The following is a 12,268-nucleotide window of genomic DNA, read 5'->3' on the forward strand; positions in this document are numbered from 1 at the left end:
CCCGATCTGAATAATGAGATGATCGTAGTGTGCACCTTAAAGTGAGCGATAATTAGTTAGTTTGGAAACCAGGCTTTAACCACTGATAGGCGCACTATTTAAAGCTATTTTTCTGGGCCGAAATCTATCTGGCATCATGGAGGCATTACTTGCATTAAAGTTTTCATACAGAGCAGTGAGAATTACCTGTAAATAATAAATAAGCATCAAAAAACGTGAATGAATGTTATCATTTCATAGATTTTATTTTATAGTTCATTACACTGGTACAAATAATAAAGTGGTTAAATAAAACACTGGACCTACAAGGTATTATAATTTAAAACAACCTCCTCCACTAGAGTTTCCAACTCCTCTGCGTGCAGTTTTAGTTTGCGTTGCCTCTGTCATCTGACCAAAAGATATGCCTGGACTGGCCTTTATATATCACGTTGATTCACGGGTAAGTCTTGGGCATTATTGTGCACATTAAATTAGCCAAATAGTGTGCACGTAAATTAATGTTCTCTGTTAGTAAATAGGGCAGTACATTTAGATTTATGGTGCATGTTAGGCTCATTACTTAATGTGAATGTTACAGCTACATTTAGTGCCCTTTTGTAAATGAGGCCTCATATGCTTAAATTTACAAAAATGGCTGATTAATCAGACCAGTAATTATACATTAAAATAATGATTTAATTTTAACCACAAGCTACACAAAAGTATATCAGAAAAACAAAGAGGCACATTCTAGGGGAATTTAAGTACACAATTTGGTTAGAATACAAAAGTAATGACTGGTAGAGTCTAGATACAGATTGTTTAAAAAGCTTTTACACTCAGGTCTATTTCCACCTGTTTTTCCTTCTTATATTTTACCCCTTCTAACTCCTGTTCTCTAAGGACTACAATCAAGTTACAAATGAAAGAATCAAATGAAAGAATCAGTCAATCAATCAATCTTTTTTTATAAAGCGCCTTTCATAGTGGACCACCACCACAAAGCACTTTACAAGATGCAGTAACAACAAGAAAATCCATAATACTTAAAGAACACAAAATGTCATCCTATGAAAGTTTGTAGAGGAACCAAAATACATTACTTGATTTAAACCATAAAAAACAAAACCAAAAAAACCAAAAAGGTTACCTAAAAAAAAACTGCTTCAGTTTGTCCCAAAGGCATGCACTGTCTCCAATCCTTGTATGGGATGGGCCCACAAGGGTGAGGTGCTTAATTTTTTGTTATTATTACTAACTGTCTAAAAATAATTTGCACTTGCATTGCAGCTAAGGTATAAAAGAGAGTACTTGTATAGCCTCCCAACTCATTGAAACAGAGAAGCTTAGCAAGAATGGGTCTCCTTGGGTTGCTGCTTTGCTGGAGCCTGGTCTCCATTGTCATTGCAAATGAAGCCCCTCCCCTGGGTGGGTTTCTAACTTTCACACCCAAGGGAAAGAATCCAGATGGAACTATCAGGGTAAATGCTTATTATTTCAATGAAAGCTTTTCTTTTTCCTTATCCCTTTTTGTGAAATGTAATATATTTATTTGTGATTGTTTATGTTTATTATGTATGTTACTGACATGCTTGTTATTCATAGTAGTTGTAGTAGTTGTAGTAGTAATAGTAACTAACACTCTTAGTATCTAAATGATGTGAATACCAAGTTTAATTACAACTAGTGTTGCAGTTTTTATATCACTAATCACTCATTTTGAATGCACTTCAGGTTTGAGGAACTTAGATAATGATACACTTTGATTGCAGGTGGACTTCCGTTACAAAAAGTCATACCTCTACCCTGAGTCATGCTTGCCAACTTTTTCCTGGGGATGCCATAATGGAGACTGTGGTACCATAACCACTTCTGAATATGGAGTCATGGATCCTGACCCCTCTGGAGTCTCCTGTCAGTTAGAGGGTGTCATTACGAGAAGCCTACCAAGTGATGAACCTTTTGACTTGCTGTAAGTTTATATTACATTATTATTAATAATGAATACAAAATAAATTCATAAGCAAATGTTATTGCACACACACAACACATTTCCTATAACTACGTACATTTTCATACTGTTTATACTGTATTGATTTATAAATCTTGTCACTGATATGACACACACACACACACACACTCACACATATGAAGCCCCCAGTTAGGAGAAAACATTTAAAATAATCTCTTTAAAAGTCTTGTTTTTTAACATCAAAATATAACATTTCCAGTAAACCTAATACAATATATATTGGATAAAATGCCTACCTCATGTAAAAGTGTTGTTGCTGTGTACTTACAATATCTCATTTTTGTGTGTAACAGTAAATATTGCTTGCCTATGACACATTGTTTGTAGCTAATATCACAAACACTTCTTGGCAAAGATATTTTTTACTTAAATATGTTTAGAGGTTCACTGTAAAAAAAACAAAGGGACCTTAAATGTACCTACATACACCACTACGACTACTGATAATAATAATAATAATAATAATAATAATAATAATAATAATAATATGGATTACAGAAGTTGTATTTGTCTATTTAATAAAGTTCTAGAAAAAGAAAACGCATTCAGTACCATAATGTATCAATTGAATATTTAGGTGATGGTTTTGCTAGAAAATTATTTTTGGTCAGTTAAAGTCTGTTCAGTTTGTAGATGAATGTTGAATTAGACTATGGTGTTGTTAGACAATGGGTTTGTACTATAAAATGGTGTATATAGAGGATAAACGTCAAAGCCCCATTGAATACGGAAAATATACACCAGTGCGGATGGATCCATAATCCACGAAGGCAAAACTTGGTTGTGTATTTTCCGTATTCAATGAAACTTGTCGTTGTTTCTGGCACATTTTACCATCATGTGGTGGAATTTTAAAAACATATTGTGTATAAAGATAATATTCCCATCAAAGGTGCGTAAATTGATTATACAGTATATAAGCTCAAACACTGGTGGAGCTCCACGGGCCCATATAAATTTTTGTTATTACAACTACAGAGATCAAGGTTGTTGTTGGACCTACAATTCAGAAGATCTTTTTTCGTGGAACATGATAGCTCATGTAGATCTGGGAAGAAGATCAGATACTGGAAACCCCAACAAATCTCCTATAACGACAATGCCTCCACAAATCAGGTATGGTACATCCTTCTCAAATTATATTGCACAGTATATATAAATTTTGACATATAAAGATAGATCCTGTGTTTAAGTAATTCGTTCTTCATGTTATACCATTACCTTTACAAGAAAAAACACGAACCTGAAATAGACACTATAGTACAGTAAGTTACTCTGCTTAATTTATCATTTGTATTCAAGGGTCCCCCAAAACCGTCCTACAACTTACAATTTATTGGCACATGACCCCGATGGTGATAATGTAAGATGTCGGTATGGAATTAAAAACAATTTGGAGTGTAGCACCTGCAAAACAGTTCCAGGCTTCACCCTAGATGAGGTAAGATGAAAAAAATACCTGCAACTAAATGACTGCCTGTCAGGGACAGCCTTGTAAATGTAATTATTTTGTGATTTTGAGGACCCTCTATGTATGCGTGCACTTGTTTATATTAGAGCATTCTTTCCTGTACATACCAATACAAGAATTATAAAAATAATATTTTATTTAATAAGTTTAGTTTATTTAATTAATTTATGTAATTATTTTTTGCTTACTCCCCCCCAGAATGCCTGCAGTTTATCATTTTCTGGCTCATCATCATCTGGAGTATATGTGTTTGAACTTGTACTGGAAGATTTTCCAAGGCAAACCACGACATTAAAATACCATGATGGGACATCCACTGTCAAATACCCCATGTCCCTAGATGCATCTGATCCATTGAGCAAAATACCCCTTCAATTTCTAGTTATAGGTCAGCATTTCTTTTTCAAATGTATCTGTAACTGTAGACAATGTTAGAGAAACAAATAAGACAATTTACATTGTTTGCATTGTACTTCTTTACATATATTCTAGTTGGTGATGCTGTGCCGTCCTTTGTTTTGGGGGAATACATACCAAAATATATAACTCCAACTGTTCACCATGGCACCTTCATAAGGACATCACTTGGGAAAGAATTTTCGTTTCCTGTCTCCGCAGTATCAACCAAATCAGTGTAAGTCATCAATCATTTTGAACACTGCTTTTTTTCTAGTAATTGTTAATTTTTTTAATAATATTTTTTTAATGTTAAACATTGTCTTTATTATAATTACATTGTCTTTAACTATAATTACAGTTCAAAATACAAAATGGTTCAAGTATGTTCACACCAATAACAATCTGGAACAAATGTGCACTAAATCGTATATCTGTATTGTTTTTATATAGGATAAAGGACATCGAGATCAGTGGGCCCCTAAACATAGAAAAAACATTTGAGTACGATACTGTCACTGGAGTTGGCAAGGCAACGATTAAGTGGACCCCAACTGCGAATGACGTAGGAGAAGATATCCCCATATGTTTTATTGCACAAACTACAGCTGAGTAAGTATTGTTGTTCTTTATTACATTTTCATCAATAAGTGGTTCTTTATTGTTTTTAATTGATACACTATTGTGTTGTATTCTCCAGGTATCAGTCTGAACTAAGATGCATAATTGTTGTCGTTGAAGAAAGCCAAAGTAAGTGGATTTAAAAAAAAAAAAAGATCATTTTGAGTCATTTTGATTCTTCTCACAGATTATCCGCTATTTGTTAATAGCAATGAAACAGCAACTATTTTTTTAGACTAAAGAGTTGAAAAGAGTTGTTTTGGTAGACAGAGGGAATGCCGGTTGATTTTCAGTTCTCCTGACTCAGTGGTATGATATGTATTAGAGATCTGTATTCATTCCCAGCATTTTCTCAAGAAGGCAATATTGTGGGAGGAATAGTGGGTGATTAACTCAACAACATTTACAAAATAACTTTTAAACTGGTCAAATGAAGTGGTTGAAGAAAGCTTCTAAATATTGATATTACTTTCTCCAACAACAGTTGAATCGGACGTTGAATGCACTGACACAACAATGACGCTGTATGTTTCCAAGTCTTCAATAAAAGGATTTAATGAAACTAATTTACGTCTAAACGACCCTTCATGTTTGGTGACAACTAATGGCTCTCACGTTATTGGAAGCGTGTCTCTGAACTCCTGTGGAACGCAGGTTGAGGTAATTAGTGATTGTTGCTGTTTCTATTTGAATTCTTGTTGCTTCTGTTTTTATCCTTTTATTATCTAATCTGTACTTAAGTATTTGTATATTTGAAACACTTCTCAACCTCCTGTTAAGAGTAAATTGTATTGTACTGTGTAATTATACAGTACATAACAGATAACAAACATAGCAAAAAATCCAAGAAAGCAAAGCTGTTATAAAAACTAGGATAAAACATATCCAAAACTTTCAAAAGACAAATGTTACAGCTAATGCCTTTATCGATGTTATTAATATATATATATACGCATTTCTCATATTGCAGGAAACATTGGATGAATTAATTTTCAAAAACAAAATGACATCGTTTGATCAACTTCAAGATGTCATAACCAGAGAGCATCAGTTCGAGATACAGTTCATTTGCAAATTCCCCAAAAAGAGTCAACTCTCAGCCTCCTTCGAAGCACAGAAGAGGAACTATTTGTTCACAGAAATCCCTTTTGGCAACTTTAGCTACTTGTTTCAGTTTTATGACAGCAGTGCTTTCACAAAAGTGATCAACCCAAACACTTATCCCGTAAAGGTGAAGCTAAAGGACATGATATACATGGGCATCAAAGTGCAGTCATCTCTGTCCAACATTCGCCTATTTGTGGAGTCCTGCAGAGCCACTCCCCATGATAATCCCAATGATCCCATCTACTACGACATCATTACTAATGGGTAATAATCTTTCACATAATACTGTAGCATGAATGTGCTCTTAATCTGTCAAATTTGTAGACTGTTATATGAATACAAAGTAATTATTTTAATTGAAGGTTTTATAGTTTTTTTTACCAGCAAGATATTTTTATAGAATTTTTTTTCCCCTTTAGAATATCCCTAAAAACAGTGATACAATATATGTTGCACTGGGGGAAGAGCAAATGGAAAGCCATTTGCTGGCTAGTTCGGCCAGTGCACTGGGTTGTACTGCCTTGTCGTTTATTAGTAACATTGCTGTTTGCTTGAACTCCTCAATAGGTATGTATTAGTTTAAAACAGGAAAATGCAATATTTTTTTTAACAATTTGTGTTGTATTGTCCAGGTGCACTAAAGATAAAACAACAAAGGTCTATTCAGGCAGTCTAAAAGAATTTCAATTTGGACTGCAGGCCTTCAGTTTCATTGGCGACTATGAACAGGTAAAGTAAATGAAGCAAACACTACTGAATAGTATTATATGTGGACATGTGGATCACATGGGCAATCAAACATGCCAATTGATATAGTGACATTAATTTAGGATACATTGATAATAAATAGATTTTATGTCCTTGAATTTTACTATATCTAGCATCAGTATAACTATGTTTTTTTTCACATTTATTTGCAAAATGATTTGTAGTTTACAAAAGAGATTTACATTAGTATGCATTTGAAACCACATTTACCCCAACTTACCCTAATAAACAGAACTGCATGTTTGACTTTGTCTTATATAAGTTATTGACACCAACCTCTGCCTAGAGATTCATGGCCTTGACACTCTCCTTTACCAAAACGGCTCTGATTCACAATACCAACCTAGTTCTTTCATTGCCTACCTTTATGTATTAGGTGTACATCAGCTGCACAGTCATCCTGTGTAGCGCTGGGGATCCCAAAACCAGGTGCGCCCAGGGCTGCACCAACACCAGCTCCGCCCGACGCAGGAGATCACTGGTTTCAGAGACCCAGAGACATTCCATATCCCAGGGCCCTTTGTGTCTTGATAGGACCTCTTCAGGCAGCCCAGGTAATGTACAATACATTAAATGAGGCTATATGAAGTAGAATTCGTAACTATTTTTAAGACTGGTAATATATGCTACTGTTAGTTCCCTTTAAAAATGTGTAGATATTTAGAGAAAAAAACCTGTGGGATAGATTAACTATAATTTCCTCACCTGTAAAAACATCAAGAAGAGGAGTTTCCCTGCATTGTTTTATTACAGTGTGTTGTGTATTTTGTGTGTTCCAGGTTCCAGTCTGAATCTGAACATTCTGGTCATCACTGTTGTTTTTATTTGGCCATTGTCCTGGTTGCTGGGGCTATGATCTACAAAGCAAAAGTGTCCAGGAATCATAAAATGCTTTTTGAATGTGCCTTACCCGACCAAAACATTTGGTAATAATACAGTTGGGGTATTTTAGTGGGAATATAAAATATGTATAACTCCTAATAGGTTGGTTATTTGCATATTGGTGTAAAAGGATGCGTCAGTACATTTCTGGGAAAGTAATAGAACCGATTCTAGGCGTAATAACTGTTTTTTGTTTTTTTTTCTCATGGTGAAATGGGCTTTCAGCCTTAATGAACTACAGGGTTTTTGATGGTTGAAATTTCAGTTTTACACAGCTGCGAGAAGTTGCAGATTGGCCAAAGCCTCAGAAACAATTAAGTCTGGGCAGTAAAGCAGATATACCAAAATATCTGTACAGCGTTAAAGCCAGGTTGCTCATCTGCACCTTTAAAAAACACTTTTTTGCATTTTCTATTTTGTATTTATGTCACACCAACTGCATCTTGGAATTGCAAGTCTATAAATATATTATTGTTATTTACATGTTTCTTTGTATCTGTTCTTTTAAGTCTCAGGGTGGGTTTTTGTGATAATAACACCAATATAATTGACAGCACAGTTTGTACTTCAGTCCACAATATAGGGTAATTAAATAATATACTGAATGTAGTAATCGTAAACAAATGGTTAGGTTTATGTTCATACACTGCCCCCTAGAGTATGCAAGCATTCAAATGCAACAGGCAAACAAACCTATATTTAACTGTACATGTGTTTTTAAGGAGAGATCTGTAGTTGAAATCAATAATATATTTTAATGTTGGTAGATATGAATCCTATATTAAAACTTCCCATTCAATTCAATTAACTTAAATAATTCAATCAAGTAGCATATTTTTTATATGCAATGTCATTAGAGTTACTCTTTGACTAACAGAGGGTGCGCATTCCATCTCCACATTCAACCCTATTTGAAGATAGCTGTTTACTGGAACAAAAGTAGAATCTTAGAAATGTATTACCATGTATAATGACTATTTGCACTGATATTGTATAGCAATGTGGTTGTACTGAATTTGTTTATAATCCATCTGTGCTCAGTCATTGTCACCCTTAGGAATTTAACAATAGCAATATTTTAGTTTAACGTAATATAATTTTTGATGCTGTCATGAGCAAAATACAGAATACAATATCACTCCACGCAGACCAGAAAGTATGGGACAGAACAATCATTTATTTAACATAATGTTTCAGCAGAAGTGGTAAAAGAGAAGGATGGAGAGTATAAAAGAACAGTAGATTTATCAAGCAAATAACATATATTGTAAAGTAGAATAAAGATATTTAATTAACTCGGGAATGTATCTTCTTGGAACAAATAAAAAATAAATAAAACTTATGAAGAGCAGGGTAGATTGTTATAAATGTGGGGTGGGGGGGGGAGGGGGTGGGGGTTGGACCAGACAAACCTACAGCTATGGCCAAAAGTTTTGCTTTATAAAGTCGAATGAAACTCTCTGAATAATGTTATGTTAACATATTAAATTAAATACCGCTTTGTAGTTTTCCATATAATTAATGAAAAACTGACAAAAACATTTTAATGTGGCATTTTGAAATGCAACATGAAATACTGTACTACTATTATGGCTTCCGGTAGACTTTTGCAATATCATTTTGTAGTTTCTTTGATCACTTGATCATAAAAAAAAGATCTAAATCATATTCATATAGTTTTTTTTGTTGTTTTATTATGTCTCGATAAAAATGTAGGTGATGCGGAACTTTTGGCCATAGCTGTAGATTATTAATGCCAGTTACACAGATGTATTCTCGGGAAGGGAAATAAAATAAAGGGAATTGGAAAAAAGGGGGTACAGGGATGGGGTCATTATCTAAAGTAGTGACAGAGAAATATGGAGAAAAAAACACTCAAATACACACACTCCTATAAGAAACAGAGAGAAATATCATTAAACTGGCAGTAAAAGGAAAGTAATTCGTTTCTAGGAAATATAACATTATATACCTAACCAAAGTCTACCATTGTGTTACTATACAATACAGTACACAGAATAACCTTCAGACTGGCTCTGAAGTATAGGCTGCATAATTGACAGCCCTGCCCAACTCAGAGCAGTGTATTATTCTTATTTTGTATGTAGAGCTTTCTTTAATACAGTATTCATGATTTCAATTGAATACGTGTCATACCTAAGCATTTGCTGTGTACTACCAGGATGCTACAGCTTCTCCTACAGTGTTGAGATCATTGTCATGGTGATAAAAGGTACCAGGAAAGTAAATGTAAAGCCTTGCTGCTCTACCCAGGAGAAATGTAATGCTGTAAAACCAGCATATCCTTGTGCAAAGTGGTTTGTAGTGCTCAGGTGTAGTTAGTGCAGTGCTCAGGAATAACACACACACAAGACAGTGAAAGTTCAATAAAACAGCTCCTTTATTTGGCTGGGCTGTGTGTCAACAACACTTAAATAATAAGCACAGGCGCTTCACAGCAACGTGTATTGCTCTGTGCAAAACAAGGGTTTCAGTCCCGAAACAATAAGACACTAATAATTAACACACAACACAGACACGGTCACTTCTCCTGATAGTGAGTGCTCTTGTGCAGGTGTGGTGAAAGACAAACAGTTTGTGAAACAGTGGTGTAGTGTAGTCCAGGTTTAGTGCTGGCTTGTAGCGACAGCTCCCGGCTAGCGCTTAGCCATCTAACAAAGACAAATGACAAACAGTTAGCACAACAAACAAACAAAACATGAAACACTCACAATAATTAATTACTTCCGTTTCCTTAACGGGTCCTTTCAGTAACCACATCAAAAGGAACAGATTACATCGTATTCACTTGTATGCTGTATTAAGGCACTCCATGGTAGAGAAAAATAATATCAGTTGGAAATGAGAAAGGGGGTGGGGGGAACATGATCATAACCAATTATTTTTAAAGGACTTACCGGCACTTTTTAAATATATTATTCACTTAAAAGATACAGGTTGTGAAACAAACCCAAAAATTTGATTTAATTGGGTCTTATGACATATGAAGTGGAGAAAAAGCTCAGATAAAAGCTGAGGTAAAACCCCAGTCAGTATCGCTTGACTTGCTAATTATAAGTTCAGTAGTTCGGGACAAACACCAATCACAAAATGGTTTAGTACAAATATTTATTGTAGAGAATGCGGAGTATGCGATTTTACAGAAAAGTATGCTGTATATACACATTCATTTGGCATCAAACCTAACTTGGTTTGAGGGTTCGCTGCCTGGCCGACTGGATGAGGCTGAGACCCCCATTGATAAAACATAAAAACTGTTATTAAGAAAGGTGGAGATGGGGAGGTGGTGGGTTACGATGAAATCAAAAAGCAAATGAGAGATAAGTGAAGAGGGTATTTATAGTGCTAACAATTTAAATTAGCTAATGTGTAAATTGAATGATTCAATTTTGTGATGCGGAGATTGGTGTCTGACCCTCCTCCCGAACTTTAATTATAAATTTCATTTGTGTCGTCCATGCTCTGAAGATCTCTGAAAAAGCTGGTTGCTGTTTGGTTGTATTCAGAAGTCTTCCTTTGAAGACAGCTCTTGTTTTTACATTGTATTCTACACACACACACACACACACACATACACACACACACACAAGAAAGAACGCAAAAGACGCGGTAAACCTCTCGTATAGCCTATTATTAATGTTTGTATAATTGCATGTTGTTAAGCACAACTAACTGAACTTTTAGCCTCATATTATTATTATTATTATTAGTAGTAGTAGTCGTATTTTCTTTCTATAATTATTTTAAGCTGCTCAGGAACCTCGTATGTATTTCTACATATCCCCTTGGTCTCAATCTTATATTCATGTAGGCCTAAGGATCATATCAGTAGAAGTTTTATTTTATATACTTTTGTGTGTGTGTGTGTTGGAAAGGTAACGAGACACAAACAAGTGATGCGTGATAAAACATCTTGAGGAAAACTGTCATCACTTGTCCACGTAAACGCCATCAATGTTACCTAAATGTTACATAATTAAATGTATACGTGTATTTGTGTTTTACAGTGTATTTTTTATTTAAACATATTATTTGTAATACATGCAATAAAATAGTTAAGCTTTGTAAATGGCTAAGAACTGTCAAGGACAAGACAACATTGCACACTGAACCAGTTTTCTGATACCTTTTAGTTTACCCTCGGTACAATTGAAAACCTTTTTATAAATTTACTTATGCAACAACTTCCTTCTAATATGTTGTTAGACTCACTTTTTGTACTCTGTTTGCATCAATTGTTTTGATGCCTCCCACTAAACCTCTACATCTCTATGTGAGCACCAAATCCTAGTTTTCTGTCAAAAAAGGACATTGTTGACATCATGTCGGTATGGTATAGATAAAATATATTTGGTAAAAAACCTTTGACCTCTGATAATGTCACATGATCATACTACCCCCACACTGTAACATATTAAATAAAGTAATATAATCACTGTCCCTGACTGTGACAGGATGGCTGGGTGGACAGAGACTCGGAGACAGTAAAACTGCAGTTTAAGCGCTGCCACACATTTTTAATAAACACAAAATAAAAAGGTTTAACAAAAACAATCACGAACCACAAAAATGGAAAACAAAAAACCCTCACCCAAGCAGTGCTATCACAGTGAGTTTTTTTAAACAAACATTTCAGGAGCATGTGCCTCTCTCGCAGGCTCTCTCTCATGGGTGGGTGGGAGGGAACGTTGGGGCTCAGCCGGCCTCTGTCAAACATCAGACGGACAGGGTTGCGTTTACCTACTTGCCTACCCTGCCGTCTGATGCCAGCTGGCCCCAACATTAACTCCATGCCCTTCTCTGGGCTTCTGTCAGGGGACGCCATTTTAATCCCCATGATGACCCCTGGGCTGTTATAAAGGGGTGCCCATTTAACCCCTGGCCTACCCCTTAACCCCAGTGTCCCCTCTGTCCATTTGTGGGTCCCAGCTGACAGCAAAGCATGACCCTCTGGCAAGGTTGACAATGGAACAGAACCCTCAGGTGAC

The 12,268-nt window shown here is 35.3% G+C and overlaps 1 protein-coding gene across 1 annotated transcript; it reads left to right on the top strand.

Moving 5' to 3' along the window:
• Nucleotides 1-1,290: 1,290 nt before the first annotated feature.
• Nucleotides 1,291-7,740, top strand: LOC117431936 (uncharacterized). Its single transcript, XM_034053225.3, has 13 exons — nucleotides 1,291-1,463; nucleotides 1,755-1,954; nucleotides 2,993-3,130; nucleotides 3,317-3,455; nucleotides 3,684-3,873; nucleotides 3,978-4,119; nucleotides 4,335-4,493; nucleotides 4,582-4,631; nucleotides 4,987-5,162; nucleotides 5,473-5,873; nucleotides 6,242-6,338; nucleotides 6,754-6,931; nucleotides 7,157-7,740. Exons 1-13 carry the CDS (start codon nucleotides 1,338-1,340, stop codon nucleotides 7,231-7,233), a joined length of 2,073 nt encoding a protein of 690 aa, XP_033909116.1. The 5' UTR covers nucleotides 1,291-1,337; the 3' UTR covers nucleotides 7,234-7,740.
• The last annotated feature ends 4,528 nt before the right edge of the window (nucleotides 7,741-12,268 follow it).

This window comes from Acipenser ruthenus, chromosome 27 (genome assembly GCF_902713425.1).
Source record: "Acipenser ruthenus chromosome 27, fAciRut3.2 maternal haplotype, whole genome shotgun sequence".
Classification (NCBI taxonomy): Eukaryota; Metazoa; Chordata; class Actinopteri; order Acipenseriformes; family Acipenseridae; genus Acipenser; species Acipenser ruthenus.